Genomic DNA, 26,175 nt, shown 5'->3' on the forward strand with positions numbered 1-26,175 from the left:
GGAATTGATAAAAATCCATTTTTTGAAAATTTTCTTATCTTAAATCATACATCAGAAATCAGTACAAATTGTTGTGAAGTTTGAGAGCAGAAGGAAATAAGCATTATTTTTTTTAACCAAATATGCAAATGGTGATTTGTGTAAAACTGTTGTGGATTTACTAGAAGGGAAGTGTACATAAGGATACCTAATTCTTTAGGTATATGTTTTACTTGAATGGGTTAGAAAGTATGATGAAATCTTTGGGGTGTTGTTAATCTGAAACAACCAAACAAAAGCTTTATTTTTGAAAGTAAGATTGTGAATTTCCTCTGAAAGAGAATTCCTCGTAGAAGGAGATAAGTTGACTGCTTTTGATTGTGAATGGGCAGATTTCCTTAACAGTGTAATTAAAGCAAAGAGTGAAAGGGCATTCAAATTTCACATTTATAAACACAAGATCCACTGGGAAAGGAAATGGGAAAATAAGTGGTAGCAATATGTGAATCCAGCCAGAAGGTTCTGGTGACCCACTTTTGGGTAACAGATCTTGAATACAGCTGTCACTGACAGCTCTCAGCAGAAATGACAGACAGTAGACGCCATAGCACCATCATAGATAATAAACCTATAGGTATTACCTATAGGTAATAACAAAAGCTGTGGAACCTAGTTACTTTGCAGTCTAAAAAACTGCAATTTGCTTTTGGTGTTTGCAGTAGATTTTTTTTTCTTTGATAAATCTTGTAAGCCTGCGTGGTGGTTTTACTCTGGTGGGCAGCCAGTCTCCACCACAGCCACTCTCACTCAAAGGGAAAGGGGGAGAAAATATGAAGCAAAGGGCTCAAAGGGTTGAGATAAAGACAGTGAGATTACTCAACAGTTATCGTCACAGGCAAAACAGACTCAGAGTAGGGAGATCAGTAAAATTTATTGTCTATCACTAGCAAACTAGAGCAGTGAGAAACTAAAAGCAAACTAAAGTCACCATCCCCACATTCACCACCCTCTTCCACCTCCTCCCCTCAAGCAGCGCAGGGGAACGAGGATTGGGGCTGCGGTCAGTCCTTAACTCTTCATCCCCCCCGCTCCCTCATGGTCCCTCTTTGCCCCTGCTCCCCATGGGGTCCCTCCCACGGGATGCCGTCCTTCCCCAACTGAGCCTGCGGGGGCTGCCCACAGGCAGCATCTCCTCAAGCACTGCTCCCACACGGCTCCATCCCACGGGGTCCATCCCCCAGGAGCAAACTGCTCCAGCACGGGGCCCCCACGGGTGGGGGCAGCTCCCCCCAGACCCCCTGCTCCTGCGTGGGCTCCTCTCCACGGGCTGCAGCTCCGGCCCGGGGCCTGCTCCTGAGGGGGCTCTCCATGGGCCGCAGCCTCCTCCAGGCCACATCCACCTGCTCCCCCGGGGGCTCCTCCACCCATGGGGGGGCTGCAGCGTGGAGATCTGCTCCATGTGGGACTCATGGGCTGCAGGGGGACAGCCTGCTCCACCAGGGGCCTCTCCCTGCACAGCCCGCAGGGGAACTGCTGCTGCCTGCCTGGAGCACCTCCTGCCCTCCTGCTGCACTCACCTGGGGGTCTTCAGGGCTGCTTCTCACTCTCTCTCCCAGATGCTGTTGTGCAGTTTTTTCCCTTTCTTCAATCTGCTCTCCCAGAGGTGCAAAAAGCATCGCTTACTGGCTCTGCTCTGGCCAGCAGCGGGGCCCTTATCATGGGGGAGCTTCTGAATTCTCAGAGAAGCCACCCCATGGCTCCTTGCTACCAAAACCTCGCCATGTAAACCCACTGCAGTCTGTGGAAGAAGTTGTTTAGTTCAACAAGAATACGTTTATATGTGCAACACGGTAAATGTTGTGGATTGTGTGCATGAAAATCGATAATTTTGTAATTAGCCATGTGTATTGGAGTTTTGTATGTACCTTTTGTAACTTGTGTCCCTATTTTAAAATATGAAGGGTTGGGAATTTTTAAATGTTGCTCATCTCATTCTCCCACATGTGGGAAATGTTAGAGTATCTAGAAGGTTTATTTATTTATTTATTTTTATAACTACTACTAATAATAGACTTGCTTAAGCCTTTAAACAAAAGCATTCATTTTGCAGAGGGCTGTTAAATAGTTATGGTTCAACGCAGTAATTTAAGGATTCCAGCTTTAAAAACTTGCCAAGCTGGGAGATTTTTTCCAGTGGATGATGTGTTTCAAGTACCTGCTTTGTTCAAGGCACCCTCATATTCCCCCTAAGTTTGTGATTTGTAATTCCTTCTGAAGGCGGACTGGGACTTGGGGTTCACCCTTGTGAACTTTCACTGGGATAGTGCAACACATGAGAATAGTTTCTAAGGTGCCTTTTGCAGAAAGTAATTGCGTTTGCCAAGTTGAATATCAGAGGTGCTGCCTTTGGGCCTGGAGCGGATTGAGCTCTTGAGATCGTGATTAGTTTGGTAAGCATCACAGAATCACAGAGTCATAACTTGGCCAAGGCTGTTAGTTCCAGCGTTAGTGAATGTCTGTAGCAAGGTGTAATCAGTACCAGCCGCTCATTCACGAGGCTGCAGTTCTTCAGCACTGCTGGAGAGCCCGGCCTCATTTGCCAGTACAGTCCCCATCTCTTCCACTATTGAGGCTGCCCTTTGCTGCCTGGTAAAGATGTTACATTTAGGGGTGCAATTTAAGCTTTTTATTTTATTTATTTATTTATTTATTTATTTATTTATTTATTTATTTATTTAGGAGCAAACAGCAAAGTAAAGTGCCTTGTATGTGTGTCTATTGTTCGTGAAATAGGTTACAGCAGCCCAAAGCTTTTTTGGCACAATTACTCACAGCACCCGTTTTTCATTCTTGTATTCTTCTGAGCTCATTTTCTTCAGCCTTCACATTTGCATTCATGCCTGTTCGCCTGATTTTGGCGTTTTCGTGCACGGGATGCGCTTGCTCGATATTGTGCATGACTCTTACCCTTGAGCTCTCAGTTATCCATAGAAAATAAATCCTGTCACTGTTTCACTTCCTTAGTTTGCTTTTCGTTCTTCTGCTGTAAGGCTTAGGCCTTACAGCAGCTCCTTATTGTGCCTTTCCTGTTTTTACTACTTTCTAGAAAAGTCAGCTACTTCTTTTGGTTCCTGTGAGAAGCAGAAGGCCATAGCTACACTGGGGCAGTGTCCCCAAGAAGGCTAGTGCTATTCAGGTTTGCTTCCTGCGAGCAGTGAGAAGCGTTTTTTTTCCTATAAGGAAAACAGTTTTTCTCATGAATCTTGTAAATGGATCCTGAAGTTCTATCTATGTAAATCACATTTCCTCCTAGAAAAATAAACTGCCATTGGAAAATTTTGCATATTATAGCTTAGACATATGGTCCTATTTTGAGTGCCAGCACTGATGAAAGAAATCTGTTCTTTCTAAAGATTGCATTGCTGTGCTGGAAGACTTAAAGTTGACACTGATGTGCGGTACCAGAAACTGCTTTGAGACCAATAGTTTTGCAGCAAAAGAGCCAGAGTAGCCCCTCTAGAAAAGACCCATGCTGATTTAGAAGATTTCCGTCTCTGCTTCACGCAGCAATAGTGGTGGGTTTGGCAAAACAGTCAGGGACAATGGGGAACTAACAAAGGTTTTAGTTTACTGTCAGGCTCCAGAAACCAAGTCATCAAGAGTAACTGTGAATGTTTGAATGTTCCTATACATTTATGTGAAGAGGTCTGAATAGTATCTGCAATATTATTACAGTATAGGTAGTCAAGATACAGACAACCGCTGTGAATTTGGTCCACTGTTCCATTTAAAATTTCTGTTATAAGCTGTTTAAAATCCCCCAAAGATAGCTTGCCTGACAAGCTAAATAGCAGTCTGATAGGCTTGTTAAAACACTTCTGGCTCAATTTGTTCTGCCGTTTGAGTCAAGGAAGTATATATATTTTGCTGTTTAATTTTTAGAGACATTTTGCGGGGAATCTCTCATCCTTTAGAGAAAAAGCTTAACACTTAGAAAAAGTGTTCAAATCAGGGTAAAAATAGTTCAAGTAATAAACCAAAGTTTTTATTTGTGGCTTCAATTACACAGCATACAGTAGATGAGCTACAAGTGCAATGTATGTTTATACTCTGCTTTCCTTTTCCTCCTCAGCTAGGCTTCTAGCCATCCAGCAGCCTGTGAGCATCAAACTTCATTTAATAACAACAGCAAAGAAAGAGCTATACTATCACATAACCCCCAAAATGTAGTGTTGCATAACAGTGTCCAGAAATGTAATACACAGTAAAGGAAGCTTTTCTTTGGGTTTTCAGGAAGGGTAAGGCTAGAAATGATGGTTGCTCAACTCCCACTCTCAAGATCCACTCCAGTCAAGACACGGGTTTCAGTGAGGACTTGGAATATAACGGAACAGAACACAATAGTTCAGTCAGAAGGACCTACACAGACCATCAAGTCCAACCGTGTGACCGCTTCAGGGCTAACCAAGAGTTACAGCGCGTTAATGAGGGCATTGTCCAAGTGCCTCTTGAGCACTGACAGGCCTGGGGCATCAACCATCTGTCTGAGAAGCCTGTTACAGTGTTTGACTGCCCTCATGGTAACAAAATGTTTCCTAATGTCTGGTCCAAACCTCCCCTAGCACAGCTTTGTGCCATTCCCTCACGTCCTGCCTCAGTCCCTAGGGAGAGGAGACCGGCACCTCCCTCTTCTTCTCCTGCTCAGGAGGTTGCAGAGAGCCATGAGGTCGCCTCTCAGCCGCCTTTTCTCCAGTCTGGACAACCCAAATGTTGGGTTGTCCAGAATGGAGGGCCCAGCATGTGCCTTCCAGCCCTTGTACTAGTTTTGAGCCCTCCACTGGATGCTTTCAAGAACCTTAACATCCGTTTTTTATCTGGGAATCCAAAACTGCACACAATATTCAAGGTTAGGCCACACCAACGCTAAATACAGCAGAAGAATCATCTCTTTTGACTGGGTGGCTGCACTGTGGTTAATGCACCCCATGATACAGTTTGTCCCGTGGCTGCCAGGGCACACTGCTGGCTCACACCAAGCCTGCTGCTGACCAGCACCCCCAGGCCCCTTTCTGCAGGACTGCTCCAGCCACGTGGCTCCCAGTCTGTGCCTGTGTCTGGCATTGCTCCGTCCCACGTGCAGCGCCTGGCATTTTCCTTTGCTGCTCTTCATGCTGTTACTAATTGCCCAGTGCTCCACTCTATGTAAGATGCCTCTGCAAAGCCTCTCATGCCTCTAGGGAGACTTTGGTGGAGAGTCTTGTTTTTTTTTTTATGTGGCTTCTTTATTTGAGGGCCTCTTTGTATGTTTCCATCTTCAGGCCAATGAGTAATGAGAATATGCCATTTGAGACTTAGGAAATAATAAAGTAAGTTCAGTGCTGATTTGTGTTATGGAGATTAATAAACAACTAGAACACAACCGTCCTGGGTTGGTTTCTCCACGGTATTTTTTTTTTTTAATTTTGATTGCAATTGACTTGATTTTGGTGTTAGTGGTCTGACTCAAGTTACTGTGGACTGTTGAAATATTTCAAGAGTTGGACAGACGTTTTCATACTTAACTGGTTATGAAACTGATGAAAACTGATGATCTTTCATCATTCGTAGTCTGAGTAGATCTCATACTGTTGCCTAAAATATGTCTCAAATATGTCTTTTAAGCCTAAGGACCCAAGAGCCTGTTAGGAAAATTTCTTTAGATTTGTCACAGTCTTCGTTGCATAATTTTTTTCTTTTTTGGAAACATTTTAGCTGTTAGCCCCCGAATGTTGTAGTTAGTTTATCTCAAACCCATTTCCATTTCTCTGTTACTGAGGGTGCTGCTCGATGCTGTGTAGATGTGGTGTTTACAGGTCTGCCAGCTTGTTGAGTTCACAGCAGTCTTGCACCAAGGGCAGTGCTGAATGCCAGCTCCAGATTAATCGGGTTTAAACAAGATATTTGTTCTCATTTTGTATGAGTGATGGATATGGCACAATAGTTCCCTCTGTGGCAGTTACGTAGCTAGAAAAGGCTTTTAATGGGGCTGGATAATTAGACACAAGAAAATGTGAAAGGTGGGAACAGAGTGGCAACATTTCCTTCAAGTTCAATCAAGTACACTCGTGTTTAATGTTTAATGCTGGGACGTGTTTTTCAGAGTCAGTGCAGGAGAAGTTTTGCCTAAGACCATTTGTGTTTTGTTTTGATCTTTTGTTTTCATGATTTTTGGACAAGGATTTCTATGAGTGGCACAGATAGACAAAAGGGCAAGTAAATCCATGGTTTGCTTTGAAAACGGTAGCAACTTGGAAAGAATCAGGCCTATGGGGAGGGGATTCTTGGCATTTTTTCACTTTCACAGATTTTCTATCAGGTAGAAGTCTTGTGTGTCTGATAGCAAATTCAGATGGTTTTATATTGGCTGGTTTCCTTAACTACCGTTCATATTTTATTTCCATAATGTTCACTTTTTCTTTAATCTTGTATTTGCTTTTGATGAGTCCAGTCAAGCCTTTCTGGAGTCCATTCAAATGTAAATAAAAGTTATATACCACATTTTGTCAAAGTTTTTCCGTGACATTTTTCAATCTGATCTTTTCTCTGTATCTATCCTGCACTGAGCAGATACAGCTGATATGCAGGTTGTATTCTGGCAAAAGCAGAGCTGTATGTATCCACTGGGTATATCTGTTTTAAATTGAATTATTCTGTCATCTGTAAAATCTTCCTTTGATCAGTTAAATTTTTCCATATTCTGTTGCATAACTTTGCTTTCTCTGTATAGTGAATTAAGTGATAGCTTTAGATAACAAAATCAGAACTCACACTAAGATCCTGGACTCACTGCATCCTATTTGTCCCATTGACTTTGCATTTTAAGAGTTTGCCTTCTTAGTCAATCTAGTCCTTGATATTTTTTTCCTCCTGTGTTAAGTGATAGAAACAAATACAATCAGTATTTGGTCTCTGTAGCAAAGTTCAGATAAGCTTATCATATTTTATATAAATATTGACTTTATGACAAAGTTATATGCACTCTTCTATCCCTGAACTGCTGTTGCCTGATGCTGAGATAATCTTTGCCTGTGGTGCTAATAATGACATTGGCTACTGGTGGCTACACTGAGTGTTTAAGGACTTAAAATGAGAAAACAGACCCCGTCATGGAACAGGTGCTTCACAGCTACATACTTAACAAAACTGAAAGAAAAAAAAATATATGTGAGGAAAAGAAAACTATTGACTATGTGTATGTTTGTTCACTAATTTTTGGTATTACTGACAATGAAGTATGGAAATGTGCTCCCAACTGCTTCAAGAAATTATTAAAATAGAGAGGTTTTGAATGCATTTATATTGGCTATATGTATATAATTAGAAGAAAGGCTTGCTTCCAAACAAGACTGTTTCATTAGTGAATGCTTTGATATATGCATGCTAAGAATCCTGTGAGGCCCATTATGATACACCCTTTCAGAGGTATTAGGGGTGGGTCCATTACCTGATTTTTTTTTCTTAATATTTGAATTCTTGACTACGATAGCCATATGCTTTTATACTTATATTATATTCTACTTAGTAAAGGAAAAAGAGTGGTACAATAGCACTCAAAATTTAATGAAACTCCCAAGGATTCAGTATTTGGCAAAGGCTTACAGCAAAGTTTAGGTTTCTTTTTGCATTAAGCTTGATAAAAACATTCACAATTAATATCCGCATAGATTTCTTTTCTACATTCTTGAACAACTATCTGACATAGCCTGGAAAATAGGAGTTGAGGCCATGGAAATGAAATGATAATTCAGGTAATATAAGTCTGTCTAGCATAGTTTATCAGATAATAAAGTATAATGACAGAGCAATATAATATTTCACCGTATTTTTTATTAATTCTGTATAAGCCAATTAAGATGTCTAAAATTTCTACTTACTAATGAAGAAAGCAGTGCAATTAAATGTTAGGAGTTATTGGTTATGTGATACTACATTCAAGAAGAGAGAAACTAATGACTTCGAGTGCTGATCCAAAAATAACTGGGTAGGTTCTGCAGGTTGCAGGGCCTGGCTGCTTGCTTGGACTTGGGGTGTCAGTGTGGTAGAAGGCAGCTGTTAGCAGAGTGATTTACTACTGCTGTTGCATACTATATAATCTCTTGCAGTTTTTTTTCCAAGATTATTCAGTGTATCATGATATGCTTGTCTTTCATTTCTGTATGCATATAATTAGAAGTTTTGTTTCTGTCTTCACAGTTACAATACAGAGCTTATTCATCTTGGGGAGGCCTGAGAATGAGGGCAAAAATGTTGCTTTTCAGCGCAACAAATTCTGTCAACACTGAACAGGAAAACAAAATACTGGTGATTATCGTTTCAAGGCAAGATCTGCAACCCTGCATATGCACTTTTCTACTTTCTTTGAGTAGAAACTGAAATGTCTTCGATAGATAGCCCTGTCAACTTTCCAGTACTGATAAATACACAGTGTCGGTAAGGGCAGTGCTGATGTCCATAGCTGGTTCCTTTGAAGATGAGGATACTTTGGTTACTTAAGAGCTATTCCCTCTTGCTCCTAGTCTACAAGGCTGCACCGCTCACTTTCACTTTGCTTGCATTTTTATGGTAACTGATCTTCTGCTGAAACTTACGCGATAAATCAGTTGCACATAAATTTTATTAGTTTATGGTATTTGATAATAGCTGCCCATATGTATTAGTTTATGGTATTTGATAATAGCTGCCCATATGTATGGCACCTATTTCTGCTAATAAGTTGCATAGCTTGAATGTGTCGTGGAAACATCTTTCAAATGAGGGAAGTTCCAACAGGAAAAAGTCTTCATTGTACCCCGTTTGGTCCAATTCAATACTGACAGTAGTAAAACAACTTATCTGGGCTATATAGAAAAAAAAATCTTCCTTTAAGAGGCTAGATAACAGTTTGAAAAACATGTTAGCTTCTTTTCAACTTAGCTCGTTAGGAAACAGGTACAGAGTCAAAATAGGCAGTATCCCACAAAAGGGGTGTATTAGTTGTTAATCTGGTACTGATCATATTTCGTAACATTGGTGATGTCCTGCCTGATTCAGCCTTATTCTAGATAACCTGCATTCCCCAGTTCATCCCAGTCCCATTTAGGAGCTGGAAGGGGAAGGGGTGCTACTTGCCTCACCTCTCTGCTCAAGCAGGAAGGTCTGGAGAGCTGTCGCCAGACAGAAGTCTTCCCTTTTAAGCTAATGCTAAAGAAATGAATTACACCTTAGTCCTAGTCACAGGAGAAAATACCAAGTTCAACTGTACAGCTTTTTTGTAGCAGTTACGACAGTTTTGTTGAAGCCAGCTCATTTAACTGCATTACTTTGACACAAATTGAAACACTGAGAAATCAAGTAAGGAAAATAAATATATAGACATTATCATCTCATTAAAAAAGACCTTTCTGTCAATGGTTTATAGTGGCTACTTCTGAGTAATTCTTCTATTTCAACATGGAAGTCTAAATTCAGGTTTGGCCAAGAGGTATAAAGCAGATGCAGAGGGGATATTTTGATGTGCCATATGCCACCATGCTCTTGCAAAATGTCAAGGCACATTAAAGAAAGATATTAACTTGTCTTAAAGGCTGGCACACTTTCTTCAAAATAAAATGAGTTTTCAGTAAGGAAGGAATGATTTTTACTTAAAAGCAAATATTACAAGTAGAATAGTGATTTTTTTGGCAAAAAAAAAGGACAAATTAACTACCTGCTGGATTAAGGCTGTGCTTGTAAAGCAGGTGCCCTCAAAGAGTAAGTTTGGTTTCCATGTACTGCTGGATTCTGAGAACAAGTGCCAAGATTGGATGAAGCAGGCTCCCCAGACAAAGGGCCCAGGTAGTATTTGCTATTTTCATTAATTTATCTATTTCCAGCTCTTAGACTGAGCAGATAAAATGAAAAATAAGTTGTGATCTGCAGAATGGAAAAATGACTGATATGCATGCAATGTACACTTTGACTGCATCTGACCAAAAAGACTTACAGGTGATAGACCGTGGTAATAGAAATCCTGGGTTACCTATGGCGCTGGAAAGTATTTAGTCTGAAATAGTTATTTATATTTCTTTCAGTCCAAAAAAGAGAGACGGGTACCTCCTAGAGGTCAATTCAGTCTTTCTCCATGGTCTATGTATGGTGCCCAAAGGATTAGAGTAGAGGCAGTGTGCTGCACATTAGTCATCTAAGAATCTACACTGGTTAGGTTCAGCACGTTTGGTTCCCTCAGTTTTTGGGTCAAATCTCTTTAGGTCTTCGGGCTGTCGGGTCTTTGGTCTTCCTCACTTCTTGCTTCTTTTTGAGTTGCCATAATGAGGAAGACACTTACAAAGTGTAATTTTGAATTGCCAGCTAACCCAACATCAGGTTTGTGCCTCCCCTGCATTTGTGCTGCAGAAACATGCCAGCTACTGTTTCTTCCTGCTTTCTTCCTTTTGCGTCACATTATTTTAGACTGTTCCGCTAGATTTCAATTTTACTGTTGTGGTAACTCTGTACTATAATTAAAATATTTATTCGCATTAATTGTTGTTTATGCTGCTGAAGAGAAACTTGTTACTTAGCCCTGTGAGAAGCACAGAATACAGTAGTTGGTAATCTGTTTAGTCTCTGAAAGGCAACAATAAAGTCTGCTAAGCATATCAGTTTTATCAAATCCCCTCAGGATTTCAGGGCTTACTAACCTGTATTTGGATAAGTGGATATTTTAAACAGATGGAATTGTTGGCAGTCACTGAAATTCCTCATCTACCTACCTGGAAATCTGACTGCCTCTCAAATAATATCTGATTTTGCACTTGTAAATATTCCATACTGGGGACTGCACACTTGGAGATTGTCCTTTATTAGTAAAAATTAGTACATTTAAAGACCTTTATTTGGCATTTCATTTAAAGTCATTCTGGTTAGCAATACATGTCACATGTCCACTGATACTATCTAAATTCCCTTCATAAATAAAGATACCGTGTTAGTTATTCCACCGATAACATTGCAGGCATCCTTGATTACAATTGTACCAGTACTGGCTTACAGCATCTACTCTACAAGGGAATTAATTTTTAAGCAGAATGAGAATTTCAGAAAAGGTCTGGTAAAAATTAGTGTCATCTTTATTTAGAAAACACTATCATGCATTAAATTTTAATTCTGTAGCTATAAATGATCTAAATTTACAACTATACAGTGATGCATCTGTAGAAGATAGACAATATTGACAAAAGTAGTAATTAAGAAGAGTAATTTATACCAAGGGGATCAGAGCTCTGAAGTTGCCTACAACCAGTGTTTATAATCTATAGTGTAGGTAAACTGTGTTGAAAATTGACATCTGTGGTAAGAACACGCTCAACAAGTTTGCAGGTGATATTACAAGGCCTTGCTTTCTTTTTTCCAGAATGGTTCCCATATGCAGAGCTTTTTTTAACAAGGCATTGATCCATCTTTGAGGGTAGATATGTCCGAGTGAGATTTAAACTAACAAAAGTGGCTTAGGGACAAAAAAAAATAAATCAAAAAAAATAATGTTGTTTGTGCTGAAATGTAATTACTATGTAGCAATGTGCTAAACTGCAGCATTTGCGTTCTGACATTTAAAGTAAGAGGGTAGGTATCTCTGCAGATCATACTCTAACACAACTGTCCCTTAACATCTTAATTATCTCAGCTGCAGGTGCTGGAGGAATGCTGTGCAGGTCTGTGAGTTTGGGAAGTGGGGAGCTGGGGGTTTCTGTTCCCTTGTCTGGTACCTTTTGTAAGTGAGCTTCTGGCTTTAAAATTACGTGAAATCTGCTTTTAGGGCACCCAGCTCTGATTGAAAGCATACAAATCCAGCCCTAGCAAATTTTGTATTTCTTTGAGTTTAAAAGTTCCTATAATAAAATGAAGGATTTAGAGTAAGGTGATTTTAGTGCAACACATGGACTGAGGAGTCAACAGGATATTTGGGGCTTGGTGTAGTGGCCCACATGCAGGCAACTAGTTCCACTTGAGATATGCAGGAGTGTTATTTCTGGTGTTGTGTCTGGCTTTTTCCTGTTGCTGTACAAGTCTCCCAGTCTCCTATGCAGTTGATTTATAGCTGATATCATTGCCATAATGAGTTATCCTGTGTTGATTTCTCCAGTATGTCAGAGCCTCTCAGATTCTAGGGTGAGCTGGATCATTCTGTAACCAGTGCTATATATCCTATTCACATAATGAGGGGATAGGTACCTAGCTTGCATATGAACATCTAAATTTGATGTCTAACTCAGTCCCACCATGTATTATACCACAGCAGGCTACGTATGTTTTTATACCGTATTAACCTGATGACTTGTTTTGCTGTTCAGCTTATTATTGTCTGCCGTTTGTGCAATGCAGCCATCGCAAACTTAAGGTGAGGAGAGATTATGCAATGCAAAAAGATGTTACTGCGTATGTATGTGTGTAATAAAACAAGTACACACAAACTTTCTTAAAATAGTTCTGCTTCCTTACTTTCAGATCATTGTTTACAACAGACTGAAGGAAGATTGCCAGAGTAAGAATGCCATGATGTGTCATTTCTAATGTGTTGGGCTGAATCATGCTCGGATGCAATCACCATTATCAGCTCCCTGCCAAGCTGCCCACACATTCCCATGATGAGTTTGCCAAGAGTCTGATCTTCTTCTGGCCATCTGCACTTGTTTTGAGTCATAAGTCCCTGGGTGTGTTTATTAGCTACTGTATTTTTTGCATGCTTTGAAAGCAGTTGGAAGCTGTTTGTGACTTTTGTTTCAGTTTCCCTTGGTGACCTGATTTTTTAAATTTGCTTTTGAAAATCCTGGGGACATAGAATTGGAAAGTGAATGTACTTCAGGTTTCCCAGCTTTCCTTAAATCCTTAACAATTAAGCCGACTAAATGCCCTGGTGGGGATCTGTGCATAGTTTTGGGAGAAGATAGCTGCATTTTCCTGAAAGATAGCAGTTGTATCTTGTTAGTGCCTTTCCTACCTGCAGTTTAATACTAGCTTAGATATTGGTGCTTACAGATCTTTGTTTCTGAAAATTCATCAAGCTTTTTTCCGTCTGGGTTATCTGAGGGCCATGACCCAGAGTTTGTATTTTCATGGTCAGCATTCATGTCTGAGCTCCATGCCGCATGTCTTCAAGCTATGGTAAGTTTCTGCTGGTGAGCAGATCCTTTCCTCTTAGCAGCTTGCCTTCATTAGAACCATCTCAAAGGATTATTTTTATTCACTAAAAATTTAGTAATTCTGAATTTCCTTTATCAGAATTGGATACTGCTATTGAAGCCGTTCTTTTACACGTATTTTTAACAACAATTCCAAAAAGAAACGCAGATCTCAAAGTGAATGTAAATGGATATTTAGCAAGGGCATTTTTTTTTTTTCTTGGAGGTCTAAAAGAAGATCCCAGATGACAGAAAAAATGCTTGAATTTGCAGCATTAGAAAGACTTTTCCCTTTCTTTAGCTAGAAGGACACTTCACAAACAGTTTGGCCTCAGCCTCTGTTTGGAGGAGTTGACTCAGGTATCTGCAGTAGTTGCCTGTGCTTGTAATGTTTTTTGGCAATCATGATAAGATTGGTGAGAGAAGCTAGCAGGAACATCTTCAGCCATACGTGATGATCAGACCCAACTGCCTTGCCATGAACCATACTTGTTTTTAGCAGAATGAGTTTATTACTCTGCATACCCAGAGTAATTATTCTGCTTCTGGGAGTGTTGTGCCTTTAAACAGGTGTTAGACATGAAGGATTTAGAGTATTTATCTTTTTTCTCTAAGTGCAAAGTAGAGGGGGAAAGCATGTAAAATTGCATTTTTATCTGCTCGTAGGGTATTTTTTTTAATGCAAATAATACGAAATATCTCAAAGGGATTTGCAGATCATTATACTCTTAAACGTAGCTTTAAGCGCTTGAAAATTCACGTGTGCCATATTTTTATGAATATTTTAATAATCCTTTCTTTGAACATATACAATTTTTCAGAATGTTTTTTTTAATGCTCTCATTTTAAAGTGGCTTATAATATTTTATGTGCCCATGAAAGTTCTCATGTAGCCCATACCTACCAGGACTATATGTACGTTTTGCTGCTTTCTCAGCCTAAGAAGTCTTTCTTAAAATAAAGCAAAATAAAATTGCTTTATTTGCTTTGACTTGGATTCCTCCCTAACAGCACTAGAGTAGTACAAGGAGGCAAAGTTACGAAAGGCAAAAGCCTGAAGAGCAAAAAGGTTTCCTTGCAAGCAGTTATACGTACCAAAGATCACATTTTCCTAAGGACTGCATCGCATTCTGTTTAACTTCTCCTGGAGGCAAGCTTGTGTATAAAATGGTGTGAGCAGTGTGGGATGGTGTGGGACTGGCAACCAACAGAGCATACCTGGGAAATCTTGACGCAAAAACTCTTCTCAAAAACGTTCTCTTTTTTTTTTTTTTTTTTTTTTCTAGAGAATATGGAATTACAGGGTTCTGTAAGCCTATTTGTTCAAAGAAGTGATTCAGATCTTTTCGCAGACTTGTGTTTCACGCAGCTGTGGGCTTTCTCTGTGCTTTCTCTGCCAGAGCACTTGTGCTCTGCTCAGTTACCAGCTCTCCAGCGGGAGGCTGCAAGAGGTGGCTTGGAGCCAGCTCTTGTCCTCCAGCCACAGCCACACAGCCACAGATGTTGTGCGTATCCGTGTCCCTCAGATTTGGGTGGTTCTTTCCAGATATTGTTGAAATCGGTTCACTCTTATGGTTTAGATGTACAGAATGAGCTTTTATTGGAGAGGTTTTTTACTTTTTGGTGAGCTCTGAGACAATGATGAACCTCATTGTCTGTTGTCAGCAAAATATTTTAGACACTGTGATATTTCTCTGGTAGTATTTTAGATCAGCAATCTAGTTTTTTTTCTTCTAGAACAGATGGCACTTCCAGATACACTTTCTTCCTATACCTTTTTGCCTTCTTCATTTCTTCTTCCCCTCCTGCACAGATCCATTCTGCTCAAATATCCATGCTGGCACTTGAATTTGGATGCTGGTGTTGCAGGTTGTTTTCTGAGGCCCAGGGATGACTTGAAGTCTTATTGGGCTTGGTCTTCTCCTACCAGAAGCTGAGGAGAGTCACTGAATATGGAAATCTTGGATGTGAACATGGTTTCGTCTTCTAAGACAGCATTCCCCTGTGTACTCTCATGCCAGGAGCTGTGTGGCAACATGCTGTGTGGCCTACGAAAGGAGAAAAACTTTTTTCTGAATGAGTACCGCTTCCTAAACATGGATATCTTGGCCTATTAAAACAAAAGTGGGCTAGGTCTTAAAAGAAATTGAAGTAGGATCCCCACAACGAACGTTGTGTGGAGATGGTTCTGGCTACCCTTTAGTGAAGCTGAATCTCATTAGCTCATAGATGGCATGCACACATAGCTTTGGTGCACTGTCTTTTTCTTAAGTTTATATAATCTTTGCAATATAATTTGTATTGAGAGAGAATTTGTCTCGTTGCTGGCAATGAACTGGGACTGAGCTGGCTCTTGCAATATTCTGAATGTGCTCTCTGTCTTCTCAAGAATGTCTTGAGAGTTCAGTTGAAAGCCAGTGCAAAATGCTATCCAATATAAAATGGTGTTTTGCTGTTTGCCCCATTTTATGGCTTTCCAGAAGTGCAGCTGAACAAGAGGATTGACGTGTGTGTAATTGCTCTAAAATAACCTTGTAATGGAGGGTTTCAGAGGGAAAGGAGAGAGGCTGGGCAGAGGACATCGTGTTCAAGAGAGAGGTTAATAAACTAATAAAGATTAAATAACAAAAGAATACCAAACAATGTGTAGTAATATAAATCACTGCTGCAAGTACATAGCTTCACAACATTGCAAATGGAGAGATGAATTCAGAATTAAATGTATTTGCAGTGAGTGGAACTTCCTGAAAATGAGAGAAAGACTCAAAAAGCTTTCTCTACAATTGAGAATAGGAGTAGGAAGTTGTGTTTAAGGAGCAGTAAGTTTTTTTAAAAAGCCCGGTTTTACCAAATGGTTAGTGAGAAAGGCAGATAATTAGGTGGTTGAAGAACACCTTATGGTGTTACCAAAACCAGTACATATAAAGATGTGTATGAAACAAAACCCTTTATAAGACTTGAAAACTCTTACTTGGGAGACTTAAAAATAACTGCTTCTGATCACTAGGTTATCTTTTGAAGGCACGAAGCAATTAATGCAAGCAGCACAGTTTTGTAAAGGTTAATGGTTAAAGATGGAATTTCTCGATCTTGTGTTGCTTTTAGATTATCACGCTGTCATTCTTCTTGGACAAATTATTTGTAATACAGAGTGCAAAATAAAAATGTCCCTATCTTTTATTATAGTTGAGCTTTAGAAGATGGAAGTCTGCCCTATCCAGGTGTGTGGAAGATAGCTTGCTGGAAGCCGATGAAACATGTAAACCAAGCTGAACTTAGAGCACTCTCTGCTGGATGGCTGGCAAACAACACTTTAATCATTAAAAAACAATTCTGAGATAGAACAGTAAATGAGAAAAGCTAGTGCAAGAAATCTAGTCATAAACCACAAAATTTGTGTAGTCTAGTTCTTCCTATTATAGGCAGATGAAATACTGCACATTTGTTGCATGAAATGGTTTTCTCATTAAATCATCATGCAGTGTGTTTCAATCAAAATTATTTTCATATGAGCATATATAGTATCTGAGAAAAAAAGAACTAATATTCCATCTTATGAATTTGAAAATTTTATAATGTGTGTGCCAAAGAAGGGTATGTAAGTAAAGAGTTTTAAAACGATGTATAGCAGAGTAGGTGTAGATGGGTGTTGTGTTTTTGCAGTACTGCCCAAAATAAATTAACACTTACTGTAGGAGCTGTAGCAACATGTGGAAAATATGATATTCCAGGACAAATTTGTTTTTAAAAAGTGCACTTGGCAAGATGCAGTAACTGTTCTTGTGTCTGTATTAAAATAGGATACAGCAGGACCACAAATCCTATTGTAGTAATTAAAGTCCATATCAGAGTCCTAACAGTGAAGGCAAACACAAGCTTTCTGAAATTTTCTTTCAGAAAACTTCTCTTTCAGAAATAGGGGAGAGGTGGGATGCAGAGAATAATTGGCTTGCTGCTTTTTTGTCAACAGTAATCCACTGAAACCACGCAGCTCTTTAAAGTCCAACCATTTGGAACTGATGCTGGTGTCTGTGTGCATGAGCACACATGCACAGCTTTTATGTCTTTATGGGGTTAAAGAAGTCTAGTGGGGATAGAAGGATCAGCTTTGAAACTTTGAAACTCTTGAGGAGTGTTGACTCACTTCTTTGTTGGTCTTTAAAAATGCAGTAGCAGCTGAAGACACATATAGGACCATGGAAAATTCATGTAGGGTCAAGAAAAAACAAGGCTTGTGTACACTTTTGAAGCCTTTGAAATCCTGCATGCATGGAAAACCATATGAAAACTATCATTGGCCTTTATTAAACTTGGTTTCATTCCATTTCCGTGTGTGGAAGGAGCATGTTTAATAGATCCGGAATTGTTTGGTGTTTATCATTAATTTTTTCTTTCCTTTTTTTGAGGCCATTTCACTTAGGGGTAACAATTTGGTTAATGGCATTTTAGTGCAGACAGTCTGGTAAGATTGTTCTAGTTTTTTCTTTTTTTTTTTTCTTTTTTTTTTTTCAAGCACCAATGAGAATTGCTTAATCATAGAATGATTATCCCGAATTGGAAGGTACGTACAGGGATCCTCGAGTCCAACTCCTGCTTGTCAATGAAAGTTAGTGTAAGAAGAGTAGGGCAGTAAGAGACAGAAAGATCTTACAGTATATTTTTGTTCTGTAAGAATAAGTTCTGTAAGTACTTCTGAAAATTATAGCGTCTGTCTAACCAAACTATCCAGTATCAACATATTGCGATGTATCACAAGCTGTTGTGCAACAGGAGGTGATGGCATTGTGTAAAGGGCTGTGAATTTGTTGTCTTGAAACAACATGGTGCAAAGGTACACTGAAAGACGCCTTTCGTATTTGTGCTCATCTTACCTGTTTTTTTCATCATTTGTTGACCTGGTTAATTCTAAGAATGAAATGAACAAGTAAATTTTAAAAGTATATTTATATAGGTAGATATGAAGGTATCATAGTATCGTTTATTTTCCACAGGAGAGTGAATGCAGTAACATTACATTGCCATTTTCCCCTCTTTTGTCCCATGAACAAACCTAAGGTGTTTTCTCAAATATTTTTTTTCATAAGAAACTAAGTATGTATTGTGTAGAAGACATGTGTAGAAGATTAGGCAACTGTCTAATGTCTTGTTTACTTTCATATGCATATACATGTATATCCTCTTGGCAGAGTAATAAATGCTGTCCAACTTCTCGTACATTAACTTTTGAACGCGTTTAAGCTGCATAAGAATATTACAGAGACTATATTATGGGCATTTTTGGTGCTAACCTAGAAGGGACTCAATGACCCAGAACTGCCAGTCCTGGTTCAGGGATGCCAGCAGTGCAGGCACAACATTAAGGGAATTGGGCAACATGTTGGTGCAGACACACATAGTGTGAAACAATTGCATAGATTTGATAGGTCATGTATGGAAGAAAGTCCTCTTACATTCCTTTTTATCCCCTAAAACTATCAAAAACCTGTTTTCATCCAACAGTCCTGACTGGCTGCGGTTACCATAGCAAAGTAAAACCTCAGCAGTTAGGATGCTTGGTACTGGTGTACTACACTCATTATCATGTTTCTGCTATAAAGACATTCTGTTTCTTTCAGTAGCTTGAGTAATTTCTGAAGATGTTTTAGAAAAACAGACCTCATTAAAAAGCAGATTTTTGGCAGCTCTTTGGCAGTATACCAATCTGCAATCTGGATATAAGTGTTTAAGTGTTTTTATGACTGTCCTCTTAGTGTGCTGAGTACTTGTAAATGTCTTTTCTGGTTGCTACGAAGAAATGAACTGAGTCTGTACCAATATATTTCTTGCTGTAACTGAATGTGAATCTGAAAAACAAAACAGAATTGATTCAGAATTTACATTGAACTCCCTATGGCCATGTTTCTGTTGACTGACTTCACTAGGTGCTGGATCAGCCTCTGACTATAAACTGGTAGTGATGACTTTTACTGTACTACAACATTCTGTTATAAAAAAATCACACGAGCATCTGACATAACCCAGATCTTGAAAAAATTTCAGATATTAAGAGCTTAATGCTTATACTGAAATGAACATTATCCATGTTCTGTATTTAGAAGACAACCAAACAAGAGAGTGTTTGAGAACATTTATTCACCTTTCAAAGCCCATGGACTGCAACCTCGCTATTTCAACTGTATCTTAATTACTTTGCAGGGAATAGTGTTGTGGTGTTGGGAGATCTTAACTAATTCTATGCTGGGATGGAGATATTGCACCTTACAGGACTGTTCTCTTGTCCTGAATTAAAACTTCCCCCAAAATCATTTCATGATGTTTAATTATGTTTAGTATTAAATAGTTCATTTTTTTCCTGATGCTGACTTCACCTGTGTTACATTTTGCTGAGGAATTGAATGGTATATTATATAGATATATATCTTTCCTTATACTTATATATATATATATGTATTTATTGCAGGGAATGGCATTTACCTTGGAGGAGAGGCAACAACTGAACATTCATGGACTATTGCCACCTTGCTTTCTCGGTCAAGATGTTCAGGTTTTCAGTATTCTTAAGAATTTTGAAAGACTGACATCCGACCTAGACAGGTAAAAATCAAACCATGATTCCCTTTTTTTATTTCTTTGATGGTAGATCAGTTGAAATTTTTTTTTAGAGCTGTAATTGGTGACAATTGAGAATCATTAAGTTAAATACATAACATGCAGCTTGGTTCTTAGCTTTTCTAGAATGCTTTCTTCAAAAAATCAACTCCTCATTTTAAATTTCAATATTCTAGTGCTGTTTACATTAATTTATTACCTCTATAAACAAATGTCAAACAAGGTTAACGGATATGAATTGATGTAAAACTAAGAACTCAGTAATATACTTACACGTATATACATAGATACGCATTAAAATATATAAAATACATGAAACATTACAAAATTATTGTGTAATACAGATTTTTAAAGTTAAAGGCTTCGGGAGACTTAATATTTATGAATACTTACATGGTTTTATTTCTAAATGCTATATAGGCTATAGAACAAAGCAGTATTCCTCTTTTTTTTTTTTTTTTTTTCTTTTTCTTTTCCCTGTGCCTTGTTTTTTCTCTGCTATGGCTTGTCTTGCTATCTATACATAACAAATGGCTTTTAGATACCTGTCTGTTGGTGCCAAGGCTTTCTTATCATTTCAAGTTCCAATAACCTTTGTTTTTCACAGTCGGGATATTAGCACAGCCCTCTTTATAAGTGAAGAGTTCCTGGTTTCAGTAGCTCTTCCTTCTGTCCCCATCTCCTCTGTAACTCTGCCATGAAGAAGTCTCTTAATTCCAGGACAATACGTTTAAGACTTTATGACCGTTTCAGCTGTTTGTTTCTGCTAGAATTGCTGTATTTTCTGTTCACCTGTAACTTAAAAGGAGGGAGAAAAGCCTTTTGTGCCATTTCTGCATGTGTTTCTTAAGCTGCAAGGAACTTTCGCTCGTAGTTCAGGTCACAGGAAAAAATTGCTTGTCCTCAAATCATCACAGATCGAAAGTCACAAATCTAACAATGTGGAATTCAAGAGGAGATTATCAGTATATCCAAATCTTAATTCTGTTTTCCAGCCCAAAATTTTGGGTATTTAAATAGCTCTTTGCCAAAATGAAAAAATTCTGTGGAAAAAGAAAAAAAATCAGATCACTTTTAAATGCTAGATAAATGGATGTTTAATTGCTGTGCCATTTGAAGCACAGTAATATACTGAACTTTTGATTGCAGTGGGATTCATCAGAAAAAAAATAGGCATCTCCCATGATTGTAGGAATGCTTTGCACAAAGCTTGCTTCATAATGCTAAAAGAAAGGAAGGAAAAATGTGTTTGACTCGGGGGTAGGAGAGGGAATATGTATTTTCTAAAAACTACGCTTAATCCACATACATTGTACACCAACAATACACAAGTTTAATTAAATACAAGTATATTTAGAAATAAATAAAAGCCTTTAAGTCCTTACAGAAGCCATTTGCTTCAAAGATTTTTTCCAAATTTATCTTAGCCTGATAAGCTTAATGCCTGTATGTTATTAATTAATCGATAATTCAATATCATTATTTCCCACCTTTGAGTCTTTTGTAGTTTCTCTGTCTGAAGTAAGTACTTGGGTAAGGAAGATACTTCTTTCCTGGCCCTGTCACCAGAGAAGCACAAATGCACAAACCTTACAAGGTTACATCCATGTGAACTGAGGATTACATTGTAGCTTTTTTTTTTTTTTTTTTTTTTAATATGAAGCCATTTTTTAGCATAAAACCTCTTTTTTTTTTGGTATAAAGGGTATATTGTACTCTGTGACTTTGAAATACAAATTTATTGTCTTTAATAGGATTTTAGCAAAATGCTTCAGCTGAGAAAACTAATAAGTCTTACTGTTCATAAAAATAACGTCAGAGTATTAAATGCCAGGCTTTTTTTTTTTCCCTCATTAATGTGATCACTAGACAAAATACTTTAATAAAGACTTTAGTAATTAACATTAAAAAAAAAAAAAAAAAAGTTGTCTTATTCTACAGCACATGTTAGTGGCGTTTTCTCAACCGGGATTTTTGATCGAGGTATTTGTGTCTTCCCACTATAGCCTGAAGAAGCAGTGTGGCAACATTTATACTGGTAGATAAATGGGGTTGGGGGCTGCTTGGTGCCACATAAATACTTGAAGTTCCGTTTAAACACAAGAAGAATCACTGTTTTTTCACTGTGAGGGTGGCCAAATGTTGGAACAGTGAGATTGTGGAGTCTCCATCCTTGGAGACCATCAGAACCCAAGTGGACACAGCCCAGGGCAAGCTGCTCGCACTGGCACTGCTTGGACCACTGCTTGGCAGTCTCCAGAGGTGCTTTGTTGCCTCAGCCATTCATTTTATAACACAGATCCATAGCAGTTAAGTAATAAGCATTCAAGGGTAATTTTGGATCAATATAAATTTGTGTAAATTTAATCAAGTTGGCCCTAAAGCACTTCAAATTCTCAGTCCAGAAGTCACCCCAAAATGAAATTGTTTCTTTAAGACGTATTTATATTGTTTGTGAAAGAAATATTTTATTATTATTTATGTTGTTTTGTTGTTTTCTCCATTTTTAAGCAAAATAAAATCAGTTGTGTGTTACATGTGTAGGTGTACATTTAAGACAAGTGATTGACAGCCGTGGTAACATCTGCATGCAGGAGACACTTCCTTTAAAGATTATGAACTTTGGCATCTTGGGCTCCTTTTCAGAGCTAGAATGCTTGTGTGAATTGAGTGTGAAAAACTTGTGCATGCAAAATGTGATTTGCAGCTGTGTTTATAAGTCAAGTGTCTGAAAAAATTTATGGGAGTGTGTCAGTAGACACCCTGCTCTACGAACATGTGCACTACATGTGTATGAGCTCAGAGTCATTTTTTGAATTAAAAAAAATACCGTCCTTCAAGGCTGTATGTGAACTCTGGTCTCCTGTACTCACACTCGTGTTGAAATATTTTAAAGGGGGAAAGGAATGTGATCCTGCTCCTGTTACTGCTTGAATCCTCTCACTGATGGAGACTGTCAGGGGACGTTGACTATTTTAACTGGAAATTGAAAGAAAATCTCAGCGTTCCCTAGGCAGGAAGGTGCTCAAGGACAATCTTGTGTAAGAGCGTGCACCTGCTGCCTTCTAGTGAAGGTGAAGGTACTCATTCTAGAAAGAAATATTCCTTTCAACAAGCATCTAGTCTTCCTTCCCATATGAGCAGTGACTGAAAAGAGAGAAGGGGAAGCTGTTGTTCTCCTGCTAGAACTGGGATTTGGTAGTGGGTGTGTATCAGTGTGTTTTATGTCCCAAAGATTAAGTATGAGCATTTGGAAACAGCATAGATGAGGCTACCAAGTACCTTAGAAGGGTATCTATCATCTGATGAGATACTGGTGCTGGGTAGGACAGCACTGTACACCAGCAGGATTGTAGCTTGCCCTGGCATTGATTGGAAAGGGGATGTGTGCAAGTTCATAAAGCAGAGCTTATAGTACCATGGCATTGCATATATTGGCATGGCTGAAACTTCTTTACTGACTTGCCGTGTGGAATTGCTGTACTCTGAAATACCACAGGTTCATACACAAAATGAATGTGAAACAGCAGCAAATATATTGCCTGGTATGCTTGGCAAAAAGGACGCCAATAACAGAAAATAATTCTGTTCCTTTAACTTAATTTGGAAAAGCTGCAATGAATTCTGCAAGTAATTTGATTTTTTCCCCCCGTATGTTCCTAATTGTCTTCAGTTTTTCTCTGTATTGACTCTGAAGTCTTTGCCCCTCAAACAGATGCCTCTTCTATCAGAGTTTTTCTTTCTCCAAACAGTTACATTGGTAAAATGTTTTACTGACAGGTGAACATCTGAGAGGTGCCACCAGATCATTTTTTCCTGAGAATACTCTGTTACTTTCTTTTTTTCTTTACGTTTGCTCTTTTAAATCTTTCTCTATAGACACTGAATATTCAAAGTAACGGATGTGCCTTATACAAGCTATACAAGTTTTACAAGCTGTTATTAAAAATAATAGCATTTCTTCCCAATTTCTTTCATTTCCTCTCATGTCTTGCAAGACGAGAGCAAACAAATGCTGGTTGTTTTTGTTTTTACCATTCCATTTTGCCATGTAAAATGCAGGCCAGGAGGGCAAATGTAGGGAGAATTACCCTAAGAAATTATTTGTAATTTTCCAGTAGTTATATCGGTTTTCTTTTTGGATAATATTTGGTTTTTATCCTTCTGTTGCTACTGTAATTAATCTAATAGCAGTCTAACATTGGAAGTTCTTAGGTGAAGGAAAGGCAAGGGGGCAAAGTGACATACTGAGATTTGAATGCCTGGCAGTCCCTACTGTCTTACTCGCCAGTTCTTGGTTTTCCTCTTCTGAACATTTTCTCTGAAATCTTCATTCAAGACTCCTAGTCTGAGAACAGATAATATTTTTCTCCCTTTTTATAGCACAAATGATTGTTCTCAGTGTTTTATTGCTTGTTTTCACTGCTTTCAATTAAATGTGGGCTTTAGTAGAAGATTCCACAAAATGCTGCATTTTAAATGTATCTTTTGAGAAAGACAATGCTGAAAATCATGGTTTTAATTCTGTAGATTACTTGGATGCTGCTACAGGATGCATAGTTGTTGTCTAATGCCTTATAACCAACACCACATTGGGGTCGAGGGATCTTTCTGCTCAAGAAGGAATTTTTCAGAAAGCTGATAGTCCTAAGAAAGGCTTGAATAAGTTTGGAGAAGTACTTTATACCTGCCATTAAAAATTAGCCTTTTGATCAGAATTGCTATTCTCTAGAAATATTTGTCACCTTATAGTAATATTTCTTATGCTGATTTGGATATGGCCAAATATTTAATATTTTAAAATATGATGATAGTTATTATGCCATTGTTATCTTCACAATTCTTTTACTATATCCCGAGTCTAAAAATGCCATGACAAATATCAATATGAAAATAAAAATCCAATTTAATGCTTCAAGACAGTAAAACCAAAATGGAGAGTTTTAGCAAATAGGTTTTTGAGTTGAAGCCCTCGAAGAAGCTTCTTTTTTTTTTTTTTTTTTTAACTTTTAGTTTCTTCTCTCAAAGATTTCTGTACAATTTAAAGTTGCATTTGCAATTCAGGATTGCTCTGAGTAATAAGAAAGGATAATGAAAAGGTATTTTAAAGTTTAAATAGCTGCTTCTCATTTTAAGTAAAAGTAGTAAAAAGGAGAGAAAATATATTGGCAACTGCTTCAAAACCTAATCACCTGGTTTGCCTGAGTGCTTGCAGTCTCTGGTATAGAGCGGTCCTGAGTGTGCTTGATAGTCTCTAAAACCACTTTTGAGATCCTCTAGAAACAAAATGAATGCCCTCAAATGTATTTACAATTATATGTGAAGAAGCTTGCGTTTCAAGGGAAATGCTGGGATAATCATTCTCAGTTGAAAGGTTTTAATAAAGAATAATGCTCCAGGATAACAAGGGTATTGAAAGACACGCTGTATAATGACAAAGCACTAGGAAAATTAAAGGTTGTATGGAAATGTAATAATTTGAGGGAAAATTGCTGTATATGTACATGTATTTGCAACTGAGAACTGCAAGTGCAGGGTACAATTTAACCTTGGAGAGCATTCAAAACTTACATGTATAAGGAAAGGTGGCTCAGGATGTCTCACGATGCTGATATTTAGAGTATATGATCAACTCTTTGCTTTCAAAATCTTTACCTGTGTATGGGCTAAGGCACCCTTAAAGGCACCCTGAGTAATCCAGGGGAGGGACACTGGTTTGCCTCACTCCTGCCACCTCGTTGCAGTCTCTGGTTGCCGAAGGGGCTGTGCAGCCCTTTCATATGGGACTGGTTAGAGGCTTCTCTAGCTAAGCATGAACTTTTTTCACTCTCATTTTTCTGATGATTTTTTGCATTTATTTTTTTTGGAAATAAATACAAAATTTCTTCAAACGCAATCCAGAATTGATTTCTGCTAGGTCATAAAACAATGCAAATTTCATTACAAGCATAAACATCAGCATTAAAAGACATATGTGTCTGCTTTGTTTTTGAAAGCTTTGTCTTGCAGCATTCTGGTAAAATATTTATTTGAAGTATTCATCTGGGTTTGGAAGAAATTTCTATTAAGGCAAGTGTAGAAAAAGCTAAAATTTCTAGTTCGAATTTTTTGGGCAAGAGAGTAAGTTTGTTTAATTTTTATTTTAATGCCTATTTCATTTCAGGTAGAGCTATTGGCATGTGGTTTAGCTTCTGGCAGACCAAGTATTCTCTTGCAGCATAATCTTTTATACCTGTATCAGCTCAGGATCAGCTTCCTGAGTGTGTTGAGTATGTCAGCTTTGTGATGGATTCATCTTTTCTCTGTCTCAACCAGTTTATTATCCTTTATGTCTGAAACAGTTGTGCTATTAAGATAAAAAGGGATTTAAATACGGGAGGCTAAGAAAGAGGCTGTTGTAGAACAAGCATAG

At 38.4% G+C, this 26,175-nt stretch overlaps 1 protein-coding gene across 2 annotated transcripts in view; it reads left to right on the top strand.

Annotated features, from left to right (window-relative positions):
* The window catches only part of ME1 (malic enzyme 1), a 173,782-nt gene that overhangs the window by 28,876 nt on the left and 118,731 nt on the right, over positions 1–26,175 (top strand). The window contains exons 1-2 of one of the 2 annotated variants that reach the window (XM_072036242.1): positions 13,087–13,137; positions 19,615–19,748. In XM_072036242.1, the coding sequence (XP_071892343.1) occupies positions 13,102–13,137; positions 19,615–19,748 (170 nt within the window). In that variant the 5' untranslated portion in view covers positions 13,087–13,101. Of the gene's footprint in view, positions 1–13,086; positions 13,138–19,614; positions 19,749–26,175 lie in introns of those variants that run through there. The other variant, XM_038177167.2, reaches the window with a different exon arrangement.

The sequence above is a fragment of the Anas platyrhynchos genome, chromosome 3, assembly GCF_047663525.1.
Source record: "Anas platyrhynchos isolate ZD024472 breed Pekin duck chromosome 3, IASCAAS_PekinDuck_T2T, whole genome shotgun sequence".
Classification (NCBI taxonomy): domain Eukaryota; kingdom Metazoa; phylum Chordata; class Aves; order Anseriformes; family Anatidae; genus Anas; species Anas platyrhynchos.